Source organism: Staurois parvus, unplaced genomic scaffold (genome assembly GCF_062004578.1).
Source record: "Staurois parvus isolate SC_StPar_1 unplaced genomic scaffold, SC_StPar_1.0 ptg000385l, whole genome shotgun sequence".
Classification (NCBI taxonomy): domain Eukaryota; kingdom Metazoa; phylum Chordata; class Amphibia; order Anura; family Ranidae; genus Staurois; species Staurois parvus.
This window is the reverse complement of record NW_028318181.1, coordinates 277,435-299,497: the sequence shown is the minus strand read 5'-3', so window position 1 is coordinate 299,497 and position 22,063 is coordinate 277,435. Positions and strand designations below refer to the sequence as shown.

Genomic DNA, 22,063 nt, shown 5'->3' with positions numbered 1-22,063 from the left:
CCGAGATGCAGCGCAGGAAACACAGGAATTGCTGTGAATTCTGCACCATATCAGTGTGAACTGGGGCTGGAAATAATTCCTGCAATGACTTCACTTCTCTTATCTTATCTGTCTGCTCACACTGGCTAAAACCACCAGATTGTCAATGTTTATCTCATTTGCAGTTTAACATGGGTGCTAAACCCTGCCTGATATGCAGAAATCCACTAGAGGGGGAATGTACAGATCTGTACAATTTCTATATAAAATATAAGAATGAAAATACAAAACAGCATTCATGTGAAAGTGTGAAAACTACATTCAAAATTAACTTCCAAAATACTTTACAATAATAATACAAACATAAAATACATGCTCCGGGCCATAATTAAGATGATGTTCTCTTGCACCTTTCTAGGTATTTCTCCAACATAAAGGTAGATGTCTTAGGCAGGTCATACTTCATTTTTTTTTTTTTTTTTTATTCACTCTAGCAACCAACAATATAGAACAGCCATCTTCAGGAATGCGTGCTTTGGGAATTTTACAATTGGACATGTATGGTCGCCTACAGACACAACTAAAAACTCAACGCCGTAAGGGCTCTTAGACATTGATGCACGGTTTTAACACAGTGTGGGTGCAACAGTGTATGCATGATTTCTGTGTGGGTTTCCTCCTCTTTGCCATAGACCTCTATTAGTGGTTTTGGTGCATTTTCTGAAAGCGCACCAAAAGTCCTGCTGGTACTTGCAGAGCTCTAGTGACAAGTCTTGAAAAGGTCGGCATTCCTCTAGAATTAACCCTTTGGGAGTATTTCACCAAAAATAAAATGTCTGTTGCAGAGGATGCCTAAAATCTGATGTGTATCCTAATGTAGATTTCAGGGAAAATTAGTGAGCCAATCACACAAGCATAAAATGACATCTCTGGGGAAGATCTGTACACCAACTGTACAGGCGGCCACCAGGTGGCCATATTGTATTGAATTTTTCAGAAAATGATGATGATGCGGATCAAAAAGGAAAGGTGAACTTTTAATAACATTAAATTATAATTGTAAATGCTATATTTTTTTTAATCACTATTTTTTTCCCAACACAAAAATGGAGTTACTCTTTAAATAAAGTTTGCACAAAGGAAACATGTTGGCTGCTATTGCTGTGTTTTCCTGCAAAAATACTAGTTGCCAAGAGTTTTGCATCACTGACTTGGTACAAATATGGAGATTCTGAGCCCTGACAGGTCAGCACTGGTGGCCTACATGCTTGACGAGCAGAATGTAACAAGTGACCACTCACCAGATTAAACTGCTGCTGCAACTTCTCATTGGCATAGTTGATACAGAACTGCTCAAAGCTGTTTATCTCAAATGTTTCAAACCTACAAAACAATACATATGTATTAATGCGGATTTTCAGACATTACCCCAGAAATTATTCAGTTTGGAAACCAGTACTGAAAAGACAAGAAAGATTTATCAGTTAAAAATGAAATTTAGGTATGCAAAGTTTTAAATTGGCAAAATTGGCTCAGCTTGGATCAATGCATGTATGTGCCATACCTGTGGAATTCCCCTGGAAGCTGTAAAACACTGTAGTAGTACTACATTGATCTCCACTGACTTCCAAACACCTTGTTGAGAGCAGCTGCCTTGCTGTACAGTGAACACAGGAGATTGCTTGCTCAGCATAGGTGCCATTCAGAAAACACTCTACATGAACAGACTGGCCCTTTAATAACAATGATGTTCAAAATACTGTCCTACCAATTGAGTAAAAATGTTTTACTTGCATACAGAAATCACACAGCTTAAAAAATAATAGTAATAATCGCTCTCTCTCCATCTATATATACACACACGCCGATCAGTCATAACCTTATGACCACTTACAGGTAAAGTGAATACTCTTGATTATCTTGTTCCAATGGCCCTCGAAAGCATGTGGAATATATTAGGCAGCAAGTGAGCATTCTGTCCCTGAAGTTGGTGGGTTGAAAGCAGAAAAAAAATGCTGTGCATGTGCAAGAATTTGAGTGACTATGACAAGGGAAAATTGTAATGGCTAGACAACTGGGTCAGAACACCTCCAGAACTTAAGCTCTTGTGCAGGGGCGGACTGACCACTTGGAAACTCGGGCACTGCCCGAGGGCCCGGGGTCAGTAGGGGGCCCCATGAGATACCCCTGGTACCTTTTTCATAGGCTTTTTTGAGTTTGGGCAAGGACACAGGGGCCCCATGATCCCCTATTGCCCGGGGGCCCCATGAGTTGACAGTCCACCCCTGCTCTTGTGGGATTTTCCCAGTATGGAATGGTGAGGATGGACCAAAAGTGGTCCAAGGAAGGAAAACTGGCAACCCAGCAACAGTGTCATGGGCAGCCAAGGCTCACTGATGCACATGGGGAACGAAGGCTGGCCTCTGTAGTCCGATCCAATAAAAGCGCTACTGTAGATCAAATTCCTGAAAAAGTTAATGCTGGTTCTGACAGAAAGGACAGTTTGTTGTGTATAGGGCTGTATAGCTGCAGATCGATCAGTGTTCCCATGCTGACCTGTGCCCACAGGCAAAAGCACCTACAATGAGCATCAGAACTAAATCATGAAGCAATGGAAGAAGGCGGCCTGGTCTGCTGAATTCAAGAATAGTTTGAGGAACACACCGAGTTTTTTATCCGGATCTCAATTTAATTGAGCATCCGTGGAATGTGCTCATAAAACAAGTCCAATCCATGGATGGGCTTCACTTTGCAACTTACAGGGCTCAAAAGATTTGCTACTGAAGGCTTGGTACCAGATACCAGAGCATGCCTACATAGGTCTAGTGGTGTCCATTTCTCAACAGGTTATGGTGGGATTGTCTAAATGTTATGGCTGATCGGTGTATGTGTATATATATATATATATATATATATATATATATATATATATATACACAAAATAACATGTTGTGCTTCTGCTCTTCGTACCAGAATAGCTACATGAGTGCATACGTGTATAGACAGTACCGACTGGCTGCCTTGAAAACAGCAGATATTACTCATAAATGTTTAATAAGCATCTGAAACAGTCAAGCTGACATTTGTCCAAAATTAGACTCTCATCACAAATATATTGCGAGTCACTGCTGGCAGGATTGTGAACAGGGTGTGCTTACCACCTAGGTTTCTCACATAGTCATGGGTGAGGGGTTGCAGGGTTCATGGCTGATGTGAGAAAACTAATTTTTTTGTTTTCTCAGAATCCCAAATCATTCTGTTCTGAGTCCTGGAACCCAGAGGCTTTATAGAGCTTTGGGAGAGAGAAAAACCTTTATATCTATACAACTTTAAATTTTAATATTAAATTAACTTTTCTGTATGATCTTATAGAGATTAATTTTCTTGATTTGACTCTAATCAATAATGAGACGAATATTATCACTAAAACTTATTTTAAAAGCACAGATAGAAATAGCTTTTTACCTACGGACAGCTGCCACCATCCTATGTGGCTGAATAATATACCCAAAGGACAATTCCTCAGGATACAGAGAAATTGTGCAAATATTGATGATTATTACTGTCAAGCAGATGACCTTAAAAACTGTTTTTTAGAAAAAGGTTATGACGCTATAACTCCTAGATTGTAAGCTCGAAAGAGCAGGGCCCTCAATCCCCTCATGTTTTGCATTGTATTGGTATTGTTCTGTCACATGTTCTGTCCCCATTTGTAATCTACAGCGCTGAGCGAACTATTGGCGCTTTATAAATACTGTATAATAATAATACTATTAAAGAAGTTTGAGCTAAAAATAGATCAGATTTGCTCACGTCAGAGAAAAACATAAGGTCAGAACATTTTTACCCCTTCATTACGAATTTTTCATATCAACATAAAGAGGTGGCGAAAATCATAAAAAAAGAATTGGGCAATTCTAAAAAATCACCCAATCCTAGATGATATTTTGCCTGACCATCCAGAGATTACCTTTCGAAAAGCCCCTTCCCTCAAGCATAAGTTGGCACCTATTGTGGTAGATCCGCCTAAGAGTTTATCATTTTCCTTTGGGTTAAAAGGTTTTTTTTCCATGCAACAGATGTATGTCCTGTCAGTACAATGGCTCCCATAAGAAAATGATTGCAGATTTTAAATCTAACATAACAGGTACATTTTATAATATTGACTCTCCCATGTGGTGTATTTACTTGAATGTCCATGTAAGAAGCAGTACATTGGCAGAACCACTAGGAGAATAAGAGATGGGCTGAGGGAGCACATTTATAACATCAAGAGGGGTTTCAAGGAGCATTCTCTCTCCAAACACTTTAGAGATCATCATTGTAGAGATCCCACTAATTTGAAATTTGTAGGAATTGACCTTATCAAACCGCAATGGAAGGGTGGCCATAAACGGAGGGCGGGCTCACAATTAGAGACCAAGTGGCTTATCGAATTAAGATCCCTTTCTCTAAATGGCCTTAATATTGATTTAGACAAACTGTTTTATAGATAATAGTTAAATACTGTCCCTCTTCTAAGTTTCCCTCTTTTATTCTGGGCCCTATCTGTGTTTTTACCCTTTCACCATCCTTTATTAGCAAACACCTCTTTTACTTTGCATATTTTATTATTTTATACATGTGTATTTTATATATGTTTATACATATGTATTCCTATGCGTGTATATGTCCCTTATCTTTATTAAGATTTTGGTTTGGATACGTTTGATTTATTTTATATATTTTTCTGTATTTTATCCATTGGAATAGGGTTTCAATATCATTCATATGTCTTATTAGTTTATTTTTAGCCCTACTTCTTAATGGATACTCTGTTGCAATTTATGCATTTTTCTATTTTTTATAGATTTTTAATATATTTCATATTAATATTGGTCTAGTCTTCATGCTCACAAATTCTAGTGTTTTTAGGGATTTATTGTCATAGTTCTATGTCTTATATATCTATTTGGAATTACATGTATTATCTGATTGTTTTTTAACCTGCATATCTATATTGTTGTTTTTTCTTATGCCTTAGCACTCAATTTTAAAAAATGTTTTCATTTTAAATATTTCTTATATATGTAATGTAACTATTGACCAGTAGGCTTTTATCAATTAACCTTTCCATTCATCACGCTATATCAGCTGGGACTTGTAGTCCGTCTACTTGTCTGACAAGGAATGCCGCTGTGTTAAATCCACAATTATATGGAGACTGTTTCAGTCTCTATTGGTCTTCAATAAAATGGCAGCAGTCAAATGCATGACCCTCTATTTGATTGGCCTTCAATAATATGGCGGTCAGTCTTCATTGTTTATCTGACAATTTTTATGTCCCCGAGCACTTTCCTCTGTTTGTGCTATTATACTAATTAAATATATAGCTAACTGGTCAATGTTTGCATCACCGGCTGTACTTACCAAAGGGATATGGACGTATTGCCCTTCCCTCTGGTCCATCCCCCTTGCGCATGCGCTGTGCGGTATCATGGCGCTTGTTCGCGCATGCGTGGGGCACTATTTAAGCTTGGACGTCTTCATGGTAGGCTCATCCCTTTGATAACGTGCTGGTGCATGAAACACATCAGGGAGGAGCCTACCAGAGTGACCTCACGCCGCAGACGGCCGGCGGCCATTTTACTTGTGCTTTTTTTTACATGTGAGTGCTTTCCATTTCCCTACTCTGCTGGATTCTAAATAAAAAACTACACTATCAGTACCTATCTGTCTCTGGCTTGTTATATGCGAGCCCCTAAGGTGGAGATTTCCCCCAACTTCTGATGCTTCTGATCTGGTGGTCTAACGCTTACCTGGAGCTGTCCCTGGGAGCAGAGAGTGTCCTCTGAGGGTGTGGTGTTGCCTTGTGTGCCTAATGACCCTGCAGCCCTTGCCTTGACCCAGATGACCACTGGTGGATATATACCTTTTGCACTTCTGGTGAGTGCATTCATATTACTGGCCCTTGCCATAGAGATCACCAGCACGGATCACCATTATATTTGGACTTGATTTGGATTTTCTACTTACTATGCACTACAGTCACTTTATATTTATTGATTTTATTTGATACGTCACTAACGTGACGATTCACCACTATACCACTTTATAGCGCTGTATAAGTGCCCACTTCTTACAATTTATCATTATTGTTGTTCATTATTTTCTAGCGCTGCATTTATATTATACTGGATTATTTGGAGGTCTAGAGGTTAACCTTGTATGTCAGCTGCTTTTTTGATCTTGCGCTCGCATACATCTTTATTATATACCTGTATGTGAGCCAACTGATGCTCAGAACTCTCTCACTGCTGCAGGAGCCTGCTGCTGTGTGAAAAGACCGATTGCTGATAAAACACTAAAAACATACAAAGTTGCCTGTCTGTGTTGGGGGCATTCTGTTAGTCAGGAACTGACATGAGTTTAGTTAGTGGATAGTACAAGTAGATGTCTAAAGTGTTCCATAGCTGTGTGGGATCCTAGAATGACAACAGTCTCAATTCACAAAGTGGTATCTACCACTTTAAGAATTGCAGTAAAATACCTCTAAGCATTTTTCTATTTTTTTTGCAATTCACTATAAAACGCTACTAAAAATACCACATGAGCTATTTTATGAAGTGATGCAGTATTTTAGTAGTGCAAACTAGTGGCAATTTAACATTGGCAGCAGCTGGTGTCATTAACAACTAGTAAACAACATGGTTGTCATGGAGCGGGTGGCTGCTGGTGTCCTCAACAACCAGTAAATATCATGACAGGCGCAGCTGCAGCTATGGGAACATGTTAAAAACTGCATTCATTTATTTATTTCCTTTAGCGAATTGAATTTAACACTGTTGTATGTGGTACTTACCGAGCGTTTTTGCTTTTAAAGGTAAATACTGCATAAAGGGATAGCAGATTGACATTTTCATTGCCGCATGCGATATTTGGGGAAAAAAGTGACAAAATGCTGTATGTATGGTCTTCTTTAGAATACAGAATAATACAGCCTTACTAGCACAAGAAGACAGCTACCTAACAACCTGTAGATTCTTAAGGAACTTATGTTTACCCATAGATATCAAGGACTCCGATGAATGAACTTTGTTTGGCAGATGACAGTAGGGCTTTGTTGACATGACAGACTATCCAGTTAAAGAGGTTTGCGTAGATATGTTTCGACAGGGCATCTCTAGCATTGGTAGATTGCAGTCGATTGAGTGGTTTGATAAAGGTCTCAGTGGCCGTTACAAGCTTCCGATGGCAGAGCCAGTGCGACATCTCTTCATAATCCACTCCCATTAGATCACAAAATATGATCAGAGGTCCATGCTTTGGCTGCAACACAAGTAAAATGTCACTTTAAGAACTAGTAATTCATGTCTTACACTAAATCTCCAATCCACAAAGAAACAATTTAGAATAATAAATGATACTCAAAAAAAAAAAAAGGGGGGGGGGGGTAAATTACCAGCATTACACAGAACATGGCCTTTTAGGCCTATTTCACATGGGTCCAATCAGAACATGAATACCACAAAAGTGACTGCCATACCATCCTGGCTGTGATTTAGCAGGGGATCTGTTCACGGATCCCCTGCTGAGCACACAATACCAGTGTGAAAAGACCCTTAAAGTGGTTCTAAACCTCAGACATGAAATATCTATAACGGGGGTCAGCAACCCGCAGATCAGGGCCAGGTAAAACGGTAGATCGCTGTCTGAGTTTGCTGACACACCATCCCAGTGCATCAGAGTGCAATGCAGAGGGACTTGTAAAGTTGGAGCTGTAGTAGGGAGCAAAAGCCACATAAGTCGATGCCTCCTCTGTAGTGCTGGCTCCTGTCCCATGTGGAGTGATACCAACTGCACTCCACCTCTTATCCCAGCTAGTGGTCTCCAGAGTAGTGCCAGCAGCAGAAAAGAAGAGATCTTCATGTCAGTGTGAAGCAATACACTGGATTTAATAGTATATGGCTGCTTTCACACTGATGTGCTGCGGTTTACCCACACCATGGGTGCAATGCAGTGTACCTGCAGCTTTCCTTCAGGTTTGCTGCTCTTAGCCTTAGACTTCTATTATACCCTGCGAGTTTGATACACTTTCTGGACTCGCGCCAAAATTCCTGTATGCAGGCGTTTTGGTGCAGTTTCAGAAAGTGCACCATACCTGCAGGATATATAAGTAGTCTATGTTCCTGAAATTTCATTGCAGCAACTCAAAATGGTACTCAGTAGTTCGTATGGCCCCCACGTGCTTGTTTGCATGCCTGACAACGTCGGGGCATGCTCCTAATGAGACGACAGATGGTATCCTGGGGTATTTCCTCCCAGATCTAGACCAGGGCATCACTGAGCTCCTGGACAGTCTGAAGTGCAACCTGGCGGTGTCTGATGGACTGAAACATGTTTTATTAGATTTAGGTCAGGCGAGCATGGGGGCCATTCAATGATATCAATTCTTTCATCCTCCAGGAACTGGCTGCATACTCTTGCCACATGGGGCCTGGCATTATTGTGCACAGGAGGAACCCAGGATCCACTGCACCAGCGTAGGGTCTGACAATGAGTACAAGGATTTCATCCCAATAGGTAACAGCAGTCAGGGTGCCATTGTCTAGCCTGCAGAGGTCTGTGTGTCCCTCCGTGGATATGCCTCCCCAGACCATCACTGACCCACCACCAAAACAGTCATGCTGAACGATGTTACAGGCAGCATAATGTTCTCCATGACTTCTCCAGACTCTTTCAGTTCTGTCACATGTGCTCAGGGTGACCCTGCTCTCATCTGGGAAAAGCACAGTTCGCCAGTGGCGGATTTGTCAGTTCTGGAGTTAAATGGCAAATGCCAATCGAGCTCTATGGTGCTGGGCAGTGAGCACAGGGCCCACTAGAGGATGTCGGGCCCTCAGGCTACCCTCGTGAAGTCTGTTTCTGATTGTTTGGTCTGAGAAATTCACACCAGTGGCCTGCTGGAGGTCATTTTGTAGGGCTCTGGCAGTGCTCATCCTGTTCCTCCTTGCACAAAGGAGCAGATAACAGTCCTGCTGATAGGTTAAGGACCTTCTACAGCTCTGTCCAGCTCTCCTAGAGTAATTGCCAGTATCCTGGAATCTCCGCCATGCGCTTGAGATTTTACTGATGTATCACATGGGAGAGAGAGGAAAACGCTCTCTATCATTAAAAGTAGAGCAGATTAAAGCATAATAGGTTTCTACATATATACAGTATGTGACTATGATTAGACCGATATCGTCAATATGGTTTTAGAAGTATCTACACTATTTCATGGCATCTGTGCTTGGGAAAAGCCATAACTACTAACATATACATCCTTTTTTTTAATTTTTATGAGTAAAAAAGTGACAATGCTTTACTATTCTATTGTCTTTAGTTTAAGCGCTGAGCAAACTGTTGGCGCTATATAAATCCTGTATTATAATAATAAATAGTCAGAGTCCCTTCATTTAAATTACTATATACTGAATACTTCATCCTTTGAGCGAGTATATCCTTTAACTTTCTTCCTGCAATCATTTAGCAAGGATGTTGATTAATTTGGAAAAGCGACACTGTTTTGCCATTATATGGTACATATATGCACAGAAATGTAGACTTACAGTAATTGAACAACTGTCTGCATCTCGAGATTTAAATTCCACATTTCCCAAGTGAAGTATAGAAGCTAAAATTCTAAAGATTCCCAACTGGTACTGGTCACCAATACCTGCAAACAAATATACAGCACAGTTCAACATAATTTACAGCTCACGAGAAAAAAACAAACAGGCAGCATGTCAGATGAAGTAAGAGCTATAAAAATGTACATTACCTAATAGTGCACAGGCTTGCCGAGTATTTCTTAGTTCTTTTGCGTCATCAACTCCATCAATCACTGGGCTTCTTCCTTGCTTTGTGTAATGGAAACTGTTGGCACTCCCTATGCATAGAGATAGTAACTCAATTTGTTTTTAAAGTCACAATAACCTCAACAGAGAAAAAAAACTGTCATACAAGCCCTCAAACTAATACATTTTGGCTAATTCAAAAGATACAGTAAAGCACAATGTTGACGTCCAAAGGAACCAATCAGAAATAAGCTTTTAGCACAGGCGTATAGGTAGACCAATGAGTGCTGACCTTTCTATATTTCTTGTTGGGTTACTGTCACCAATACTACTAAAGTTGTGTAATTAACATAAAGAGCACATTTTTCACCATTTGCTGTGTATATGAACTTATGTTATCCAGTTCTTATAAATAAAAGCTGATATTAAAAGTGGATGTAAACCTTAGACAGGAAATATGGACGAAGCCTATTCCTCTGTAGTGTGTATTTGTGTGTGTGTATTATATATATATATATACATATATACACATATATACACACACACACACACACACACACATACATACATACATACTGTACATATGCCCAAACACACGTGATTTTGCGCAGCCCTGCCGTCTTGTAGCAGTAGTTCTGCTATAGGGCGGTCGAGAAGCGGTTAAGGTTGCCCACCTTGGCTCTATAGTGTGTACTTGAATTAAAGTGTTACTAAATCAGTCTGTATATGCAGTAAAGCATGATTGTTATGCTCACTGTGGGATTAATTCTCCACATTGTGTAAAAAGGATGTTTGATACTGACTTCTCTGATCCTCCCCTTCTTCCATTGCCCCCTAAATATCTCCTCATAGAACAGAGGTTTGGAATAACTCTGCACATGCTCAGTTTGGTGTGTATTGTTAGAGAGGGTTTTTTCCTGGGAGATTGCACAAATCAGCACTGCCCAGAGGGTCAGAGGTCACCCATCTCCAAGAGGAGAAGGAAAACTCCTCCTACAAGCTTTAACCAGTGCTTTGCAGTGCTTTGCTGGACACTGACATAAGTCACAAGACTGCTCCAACTGCTGATGAGAAAAGGTATTTTGCAGTTTATATTTACTAAAATAATTGCATTTCCAAGTTCTGTGTACTGTGAGAGATCAGATATAGTGAATGCAGGGTCCTGGGTTTAGTAACACTTTAAGAGCACCAAGCGTCATTTCTGTCTGCTGCTTCGTTCCTCTGCTATCAGCATGAGACACGTCTGACAAGTTTTCCTGACACCATTGGGAAAAATGGTGTAATGGGAGAGACCTCCAGCAGATTGACAGCCTTAGCTCTGTTCCTCTGAGCTGTGTGAAGGGGGGTGTGTCTCTTCCCTCCAATCAACTCTCAGAGCTCTCCTCACTGAGATTTGCGGTGTGTAACTGCAGCTCTCCCCCCTTTTTTTTTTGACTCTCAAACAAGCTTTATAAATTCAGCACTCTGAATGGCTGTAGAGAAAAGACTGCAGGTACAACTTATGTAGGATGATTTGTTTCATCTCTGAGGCCAGTCACTTCACTGGGTATATGTAAGGGTTTACTACCACTTTAAATATCCTCCCTGGGAGACAAAGCTTTGTAACATATCTTGGGAAAAATATGGGGGGGGGAAATTCCCAAAACATCAAAAGTATCAGACTGCATAGTAAATCTTATGTTACCATTTGTTTGGCTACAAGAATAGACTGGTTTAGACATAAATCCATGGGCAAACATTAAGCAGCACTTCTTGGCCACATCTTCAACAGTCTGGTCTGAGTCTTTTCAGTCTGCCCATCCAATGATAGGCTCTATCTCTGCAGCAGTTAATAACAATCACAGAGCGAAGGATTTTTTTTTTATTTATTAGAAATCCTAACTGGCTAGTAAACTTGATAAATGAACTTTATTAACATACTGCATGCTTAAGATTCATCAATTTTTTATTTGATGGACAGTAAACTCCACTAGACCAACTCTGCATATGTTCAGGTCCATCTGGACATAACCTGTCCAATTTAATTTACTTGATCAAAACAACTCCACTTTGCCAAAAACTGGAACTCAATCTGGATAACAGTTTTACAGATGTAGATCTAAAGGAAAATATTCCAAATGATCCATGCTTCCCCTATTTGACATTCCTAGCAAGAACAGGATACAAAATCCCAACACAGTGGTGGCCTACAAAGTGAATCTACAGGCAAAACTTTTTTTTTTTTTTTACAATAATTCATTATCTGTATTAAGGTAAAAAAAACAAAACAAAAGAACCTTCCAATGTCTATGCCTCCCCCTAACTCTTACATGTAACCTCTCTCGATCAGCACGTTCCCTGCTGCCAGCCTCGGTCTCTTCTTTTCCTGCATTCACAGGCTTTACTGAGAGTAGAGTGAGCCATAGGCTACTGCTGCTGTCCATCAAATAATATGCAAAGGCCAAAATGTATTCTGCTACATGTTTTTGGTAAAAAAAAATCCCAAGTGTATATTGATTGCTTTGTTATAGTGTCTACAAACTATGGTATAGATACTGCAATTTACGCCATTTGTTTGCTATACAGCACTGTGCTAGTTTAACGGACAATTGCACGCTCATGCAATACGGTACATAAATTAAATTTATGTCCTTTTTTTCACACAAATAGAGCTTTCTTTCGGTAGAATTTGATCGCCTGTGCATATTTTATTTTTTGCGCTATAAAAAAAAAAAAAAGGCTGACAATTTTGAGAAAAAAAAACAATATTTTGGACTTTTTGCTATAAAACATGTCCAGTAAAAAAAAAATTAAAAATCAAATTTCGTCATAAATTTCGGCCAAAATGCATTCTGCGACATGTCTTTGCTCAAAAAAAAACCCAATATGTGTAAATTAATTGGTTTATGTGAAAGTTATAGCGTTTACAAATGGCGGGAAAGATACTGGGATTTTTAATTTTTTTTTATACTAATAATGGCAGCGATCAGCGACTTATGGCGGGACTGTGGGACTGCGGCGGACATTCTGACACTGGGGGGGAACTGACTTGGAGTCACTGACATCCCCAGTGACACCACTACAGTGATCATTGCAGAAAAAAAAAAAACCCACTGACACTGTACTAATGGCAGTGGGGAGGAAGGGGTTAACTTTTTTTATTTACTGAAAGGGTTAACTGTGTGAGGGGAGTGTTTTACTAGGGGGCAGGGGTGTGTACTGCACGGGGACTCTTCTCTCCGGCTCAGCATGTCAGGAGCTGACAGGGAACTGACAGAAAGCAGAGCTACTGCAGCCCTGCTCTCTGTCAGTGGTTTCCGCTAATCGGCGGGACACAGCTGGTAACGAACGGCTGTGACCCGGCGACTGACATCTGCGGCCGTGATCGGCGGGACAGGTAGGGCGGGCGCGCGCCCCCTACCTGTTTTGCAAACACACGTTTTAAAACGTGATTTTGCCCAGCCGTGCTGCCCTGCCGCCTTATTTCTACAGTGGCTGGGCAGCATGTGGTTAATGTTCTTGTTGGCTTTACTTTTTTTCTAGCAACTAGTTTGTGGCCTTAAACTTCACAGGAAATATTGACACTTCTAGTCTATTGGTGCAATGTAGCAGGAAGCACAGTATCTAATTCAGAAGAATGTATTCTCCACGGTCAATGACAGTGAATCTCAACTATATCTACATATCTATTTACTATCAGGGAATTTCTGAGTAGGAGTTCAGACCATTTTAAAAGCAAAATTTAATACCTTATTTCATATAGGTCAGACAAATTGTTAAAAAAATGAAATCCAGCTCCACACAAAACCATTTTTTCAAGCTCAGATACAGAATTGGGGATTTGGTTATAAACGGTTTCAGATCACTGACCTCCCTGTATAACAACTGTGTGATCTCAGAGCCTCAGTCTGCTGATATAAAAAAAAGGGAATGCCACTGCCCTTGAGTACCACAAACTTTGAAAATGAATAAAGAAGCAATGTCGACACTCCAGCACATGCGCATGGGAGTCACAATCGCGGCACAGCGCTCTAAGGGATGGCATGCTCAGTATGCTGTTCTTTCAGTGCGCATGCTCTGGTGACGTCACCAGATGCAGAGCTGTAGAATATCTCCTAAACGGTGCAAGTTTAGGAGATAGTCCTTGTACCTATAGGTAGGCTTTATTATTTGCTTACCTGTAGGTACAAATTTAAAAAATTAGTTTACTACCACTTTAACCACTTGCCTACCAGGCACTTATACCCGCTTCTTTACCAGGCCAATTTTCAGCTTTCAGCGCTGTCGCACTTTGATTGACAATTGCGCTGTCATGCAAGATTGTACCCATATGAAATTTTTATCATTTTTTTCTCACAAATAGAGCTTTCTTTTGGTGGTAATTGCTGCTGGACACTTTACTTTTTGTGCTATAAACAAAAAAAGTGCAAAAAATTTGAAGAAAAAAAAAAAAAGTTTCTTTGTTTCTATTGTAAAATTTTTCAAACAGGTAATTTTTCTCCTTCACTGATGTGCGTTGATGAGGCAGCACTGATGGGCACTAATAGGCGGCACTGATGGGCACTAATGAGGTGGCACTGATAGGCGGCACTAATGAGGTGTCACGGATAAGCGGCACTGATAGACAACACTGATAAGGTGGCACTGACTGGCATCACTGCTGGGCACTGACTGGCGGCACTGCTAGGCATTGACTGGCACAACTGCTGGGCGCTGACTGGCACAACCGCTGGGCGCTGACTGGTCGCACTGACTGGCAGCACTGCTGGGCTGCACTGATGGGCACTGGTGGGTGGCACTGGTGGGCACAAGTGGGTGGCACTGCTGGGCAAAGGTAGGTGGCACTGCTGGGCAAAGGTAGGTGGCACTGCTGGGTGGCACAGGTGGGTGCACTGCTGGACACAGGAGGGTGCACTGATGGGCACAGGTGGGCGCACTGATGGGCACAGGTGGGCGGAACGGGTGGGTGGCACTGCTGGGCACCAATCTTTAGGGCACTGATAATCAGTACCCTGATGATCGCTGCTGATCCCTGCTCTAACAGCAGCGTGAGGAAAGTGCAGCCGAGAACCGGCAATTGCATTTCTCTGTGATCAGCGTGTCATTGGACACGGCTGATCACGTGGTAAAAGGCCGTTGTGATTGGCCTTTTACCACATCACGTGATCGCCGGGGGCGCGCAGGAGAGTGCGTTCTGGGAGGACGTCATATGACGCCCTCCCAGAACTGGCCGGCCGCAATGTAGCTGTCATTTGGCTATCATCGGTTGGCAAGTAGTTAAGGAGGAATGGCTACCTCCAGGTATACATGTCCTTGATTTATCCACTGCTATAGTATATACTGTGCAGATGCAGATGGCTTGATCCCCAATACCACAGCATACCTTCAGAGGTCTATTGGCATCCATGCCTCAACAGGTCAAGGCTGTTTTGGCAGCAAAATGGGGACCGATTAAACATTAAGTGGGTGGTCATAAACGTATGGCTGATCAGTGTATGCTCCAACATGGAGGCTTTTGTAGAAAAGATTTAGGACTGCACTTTACAAAGGGGCCTTGACCTGGCAGTGGGGCTTCTACATATATCTGCAAATGCTGTGCATCTAAAATGTCTAATTTAATGCAATTATCTTATTTTTTGTGCTGGCTCTGTGGTTAATGTGCTTAAAAAACATTTGTTCTGTTTGTTCTGTGCAAAGCCCTTTCATGTGGACCTTACTCTAGAAGCTAGTAATAAATTGAGGCAGGTGCCATTTTTAAGTATTAAAAACATACCCAGTTTAAGAATGCTGAATTCCGGTAATGACGCTGATGCACACAGTTGATAAAATATATGATAATTTCGCTCCTCATCTGCCTGAAAATAGAAGTAATAACAAAGAGAAAAATAAAGCACCAATATATGGATTAGTGAAAAGCTGACAAGTAGAATTTAGCATTTTGCTTGAAGCAGCCTTAGCAAGCATTAAATCTCATAAAGAAACTGTACATGTGCTAAGCAATACATTCAGACTGAATCAGCACTTGGATGCAGAATTTGAAACATCATACCACTGAGTTCTCAATACCTTGATATACTTGTGCTTTGGGATCAGCTTTATTTTTAAAGTGAGTGTATCAAAATGCTGTCTTGCACCACGCCACCAAATTGTTTTGAAAGAAAAGTATAAAATACTTTATGTACTATTTTCTTTCCCTGCTTAACATTTAATTTTGAAAAAGTTTGAAAATTTTTTGTAGCCTCTGACCAATTCAACTTTCAGAGGTCGTATCAACCTGTATTTACATTTGTGTAACTCACAAAACTGAGCTTTGTACTGACAAGAAGTGGCCATTCTGGTAAATGTGGGACCTGGCATAGCCAAGAACAATGTCAGGATTGATCTTGGGAGACTTACTCAAGAACATAAGGCAGGCCATATAATATACATATTTTTTTTTGTTTAACTGGTGGATTGAACTAAAAAAAAAATGAAGATTCCCCCATTCACTATTTTGAGGTGCATGGGGGGAATCACTCCCGCTGTGCTACTATGTTCTCACTGCGGGGAGCCTTCCCCAGTAGTAGTATTTCTGACTATAAGGGCAGCACTGATCATACAGAAAAAAAACAGTAGGGTGGTTGTACAGAAATCGATTAATAGATTGACTTCTGTACAATCAGGATGCCCATACATGGATCAACATTCGTCTGGTTCCTGCTGAACAGGCCAAATAACGATCCATACAAGAGAAGTTTTATTGCATCGGTCCAACCCCTTACAAGCTCACACAAGGTGAATGGTGCCAACATACAATAATAACAAAATAGAAATCTTCAACAGTGAACCTTGGTATAGTGATAGTCTCGTCCTGTATTCAGATAACACAACAGTCAGCGCAAGTCGGCAATACCAGCCGTCGCAGAACACAGACCTACCTTGAGAAATGAATCCTTTGACATGTGCTAGTGAAGATTCTTCTTTATTACTCAATGGCCAGGACTTCTTTCCTACCATGGGCAGGATTTCACTAAAAAGAACGCTCTATAGAAAGCTTCAACAGACATAGGGGCATAAAATATATGATAAATTACCCGTGATCCCTTCCTTCTGGAATTTCTAACTACTGCCCTACTGTGAGAGTGACAATGCCTATCGGTGTGGGATAGGATGTAATATTAAGGGCAAAGTTCATCTATTTTTTTTAAATATTAATTGCACATTCTTGCAGGTTAATAAAATGTGCATTTATTTATTTATTTTAACTCTGCAGCCTGTAAGGCTGGGATGCTCCACCTGTGGCCCTCAGAGCCCTCTGAATTGCCCCTCAAGCTCAAACCAGAGAAGTGTATGTCTACTATATCCTACAGGTTTGGTGCGCTTTCAGAAAGTGCACTGCACCCACAAGATATAATAGAAGTCTATGGAAAATTGCAGCTAACCTGCAGGAAAGCCGCAACTGCACTGTGCTGCGCCTATGTTATGGGTAAACTGCAGCACATCAGTGTGAAAGCAGCCTTAGAGGGGGCTCAGGACAATAAGGGCTTGTTTATATTTGCGGTTGGGGGGGGCAGTAAAACCCCATAGTTGAAATGTGTTTTTACTACACACCCTCATCCCCCCAAACCACTGTTGTAGTGTCAGGGGACACAATGGTGATTCTGCCCCATGCCACAGGGGGCCTGTGAGGCCTCTCTGTCACATTCTCTTTTATAACTGGACAGGAGGGGTGGTGGGAGGAGCTTATATAGGAACCAATCCTCTCCATTTTCCTCCTGCAACCGTTAAAAGCTGGCTTCTCCTCCACTCCCTCCTGCTGGCATTCAGAGGCTGCAGGAGGAAAAAGTTCATTATGCTATTCAAAATAAAAAATTCGAAATTCTGAATCATTTCATTGGGCCCGTGACTGATTACCAAATCACTTTGTTTTGCAGTCACTCAGCCAGTCCAGGCTGGGGAAAGATCTTGACTTCAAAGTCTACATACACCCCAGAGTCTGGAGCAACACCTGGGTCAGCCTCTCAGTGATCCGCTGAGACCCTGAGCCAGCCGCTCCCACCCCCTCCACAGCCCAGTGCTCCAGTGAGAGCTGGGGGGGGCAGAGCAGACAGAAGTCACTGCTCTCTGCTCAGAGCGAAGAGAACTCAGCGATTGTGATTGCCGAGGTCTAACCCTTAGAGCTGATGGGGGACAGATGCAGCTAGGTATCTATGAATGGGGGGGAGCCCTACTTTAAGTGGCCCTCGCTCTTCAAAAGGTTGAACACCCCTACTGTAAGGCATTGCACCCATGATAAGCAGAATGTGGGAGCAATGCCAGGATCCTGCAGGCACTCAGTACAGCTGTATGGGCAGACAGTTACTGAATTGCAGGAAGAATCAATGAATGAGAGTGCTCTCCAGCCATTGGCTGAAAGCACTGATCAAATGCTGGTTCTTCAGCAAGACCATTCAAACGAATCTGGTCTTTAGACTGGCTTCTGTTGAACAGAGAGCGGTACACATGTACCAAAAGTTAGCTGGTTTGTACTGGGCTTAAACTGAATTTACTATACAGGCAACATGTTTATATTGACTTTGGTAAGTAGGCCAACAGAGCTTTATTCTTATTAGAGTCATTCTTTGCATTGCACTGTAAACAAATAAAAATCAAAGCTATGACAAGGCCACTTTCTTTAATGTCCCAAAGGTGTACTTACTTGAAAAACCACACGAGATTTCTCTAGTAAATATGTCCTCATGTGAGCACCAATAATCCGAAACCTCTTATCAAATCCAATTTCTATGTACTTTCCAAAGCGACTGCTGTTATCATTTCTAGTAGTCTTTGCATTCCCTATGGCCTAGGAAAGAGAGAAGATCAATGAAGTCAGTAAAATATGTTAAATAAAAACCCCTGATATTATTATCATTATTACCACCACTATTCACATACCATGGTTAAATGCCATTCTAAAAAGGAGTCAAATCAACTAAAGCTGGCCAAAAACACGACTGTCGCCTGCTGTAGACAACTTTGGCTAAACTGGCTGACAATTTTCAGTCTTTGGTCATTAGCGGACAGTTGACATGTGTTGCCCTTCCGTGGGCTCCTTGCTGTGAAGGCCAGTTTTAGATTGGGGCAGCGGCCATTTTTTGTACTGCTGAATTGTTGGTGAGGGGGCGCACTGGACACCTTAGCTGCCATTTTGCTACATGCTGGGTGTCCAATGAGCTCCTATACCTTTATGGAGGGTTGGGCTCCCTCAGGTCCACCTGCCCTTGGTCTATCCATTAAATACATGTGCCTCTACTATGGGCACTCTCAAAAGTTTGTAGAATTAGTAATTACAGAACATCAGGGTGCCATGAGGAGGCTCTGTAGCTTATGCATGTATTTGCAAATATGTGCTAACTAAACCCCTGTTGTTAACGCATGCTGTTAGGAAGGTTAATTCGACTTGTTTGCAGGCTGGCTAGCAAGTTGAGCCTGGAATTTTTCTTTTTTGTTGTTTGATATGCGTCACCCTTCGGTGGGCCCCTTGCTGTGAAGGCCAGTTATAGACTGGGGCAGCAGCCATTTTTGAGTCATTAGCAGAAACACAAGGATGACTAGTCTCATCAGGAAACATCAAATAAGTCAAAACCTTGTTCAACTACTACGGTTTACTCCATCCCACTCCATATATTTAAATAGGAGTGCTTTGGTAAACTCCAACATGGATATTTATGCTCAAAGGCCCGAAAACGGCCTCTGCACACCTGAATGTCCTTCTAAAGTCCATGTCCGATAACTTCACAAGTACAAACATTTACACAGATGCTCAATTTTCCCCAACATTCAATTAGAATGGAAAAAATACTAAATATAGTCTATGAAAGTGTATATCTGGGCACAATAAAAAATAAAATTCAGTACATTGCTAAAGTACATGCACATTTCCACTCATCTTGTGCTCCTTTAAAAATGCTGCTAACACAGAAAAATACTTGTGAATTCCAGCGAGCTATCTGCCTTTAGGAAACAGACAACACAGTGCCCTTGCTGCACTGAGATCCCAAGCAGTGTTTTCAGTCATGCCGGACTACAGAGTCCCACCCCCCACCTTCCCTAATGCATAGTACACACAATGAGAATATCGGACGAATGATCATCCATTTTTTTTTTTTTTTGGATGTTAGTCTCATATCAAGAATGAATCTTTTGCTAGAGTTACGAAAATACTCATAAGACAGATTAGAGCTTCCTACGATGATGTAATATATTGTATGGTATTCTTTAGTTTCGGAGCATGTGGGGGTCTTGGTTACTCAATTTTTTATGAATACTGTACTGATTAAAACTAAAATAATTTGTTCTGTTATCTTCCGAGAACATTTTTTTGTGCTTGTTCCTTTAGATCAGCCTCTCAACCAGGGTGCCTTGAGGTTTCTTCAGGGGTGCCTTGGCAGAATGTCCAAAAATTTTCCAAAACTTGTATACAAGCCAGTGGGTGGAACAAGCCTAACTTTTAGTTACACAAAGTCACAGGTTATCATTGTGCACCATTACGACCTTCTAGCCGGCGGCATCCCGACAACCAATGACATCATCAATTGATAAGGAGGATGACAGCTGCCTGCACAGCATCCTAGTTTTACCCTCCCCTGCCCCTCTCCATCAGTGCTGGGGTCACATTAGCTCAGTGATGGAGAAAAACTGAGGGTGAATAAATCACCTCTAATGTTGGGTGTGCTATGTGTGTGGAGGTTGCTGCATTATATATAACTGTTAGAATAGTTTTTCACATTTTAGAATGGGGTGCCTCAAGACTGTCCATAATTTTAAAGGGTGCCTCAGGACTGTCCATAATTTTAAAGGGAGCCTCAGGACTGCCCATAATTTTAAAGGGTGCCTCAGGACTGTCCATAATTTTAAAGGGTGCCTCGGGACTGTCCATAATTCTAAAGGGTGCCTTGGGACTGTCCATAATTTTAAAGGGTGCCTCGGAACTAGCCATAATTTTAAAGGGTGCCTCGGAACTGGCCATAATTTTAAAGGTGCCTCGGGACTGTCCATACTTTTAAAGGATGCCTCGGGACTGTCCATACTTTTAAAGGATGCCTCGGGACTGGCCATAATTTTAAAGGGTGCCTCGGGGCGGTCCATAGTTTTAAAGGGTGCCTCGGGACTGGCCATAATTTTAAAGGGTGCCTTGACTAAAAAAAAAAGGTGGAGAAACACTGCTTTAGATAATTTTGCATGAAATGCCTGATTTTCTCATCATGTGTACTAGGCTTTAGGTTTGAAGAAGCACTTTATTATGAAATGTGCATACAATGCAGGAGAGAGCTGTACTGCATGTGGTTTGCATACTGAAATTTGCTTAAATATAATAGACTATTCACACTACTGTATCCTATTATAGAGCAGACAATCTCTAATAAGGGATTCCTATTGCCTTTGCTTTCTTTTATTTCTACCGTCATCAGGCATACAACTGAGCAATGTACTACTGTTTATGATCGTATATTTACAAAGTGAACTAGGATCATATGGGCTATATCAGAGGTGGAGACCGTATTTCTAAGGATGCTTGATCATACCACAAACTACCGTAACCGTTACCGCTTCAGGCTCTGCTCATTTCACAAAAATGTTAACACTAGGGGGCAGAATTCAGGCTTTCTATTCTGTGCCTAGGCTGTCTACTTCCATACACAATGTACTGACATGACAAGAAAACACATGAGGTTTTCTCAGCTTTATCAGGTTGGTGGAGAGATTATACCTTTGAATATTTCTTATCTTTCATTGGATTCAAAATAAAATCACCCAGCATTAAAGTGCTCTGTGTTGCAAATTAAGTGACAGCCAACAAAATGTATTCAGGTAACTGAGAGATTAAACATCTTATTTGTTCTTTTTTGACATTTCTAGTTTCTCAGTTGTTATGGCTGTTTCATGTGAGACTTTTCCTGCATGACCTGTACACTATATTGTACTATCTATTAATATACCATCTCTAGGTCATACTATTCCACAATCTTACACTTATTTGTACTTTTTTCATTAAACAAAAAAATAAAGGTAAAAAATATCTAAATTTTTTTTAAAGCGATATTGTCCTTATTTTGTAAACGCGAACTCAACATTTTGGACAATATTACACCCATATTTAGGGCTCTGTCCATAAAGTTGTGCCATTTATTTTCAGGCTCATATGCAAAAAAATAAACAATACATTCCATTTTAAATATATGTGTATTTATTATTTTTTGCAAAAGGTGAACTTAGCCTACAGGACACTTACACCCCCTTCCTGTCCAGGCTAATTTCCAGCTTTCAGC

The 22,063-nt window shown here is 41.1% G+C and overlaps 1 protein-coding gene across 1 annotated transcript in view; it reads right to left on the bottom strand.

The window, feature by feature from the left end:
- LOC149455884 (unconventional myosin-Va-like) overlaps nucleotides 1–22,063 on the bottom strand; it is a 241,092-nt gene that overhangs the window by 84,966 nt on the left and 134,063 nt on the right. The window contains exons 6-11 of the mRNA XM_089685755.1: nucleotides 18,454–18,597; nucleotides 15,550–15,631; nucleotides 9,782–9,889; nucleotides 9,570–9,676; nucleotides 7,022–7,287; nucleotides 1,281–1,362 (exon numbers count right to left, since the gene is read on the bottom strand). Of these exons, the coding sequence (XP_089541881.1) occupies nucleotides 1,281–1,362; nucleotides 7,022–7,287; nucleotides 9,570–9,676; nucleotides 9,782–9,889; nucleotides 15,550–15,631; nucleotides 18,454–18,597 (789 nt within the window). The remainder of the gene's footprint in view (nucleotides 1–1,280; nucleotides 1,363–7,021; nucleotides 7,288–9,569; nucleotides 9,677–9,781; nucleotides 9,890–15,549; nucleotides 15,632–18,453; nucleotides 18,598–22,063) is intronic.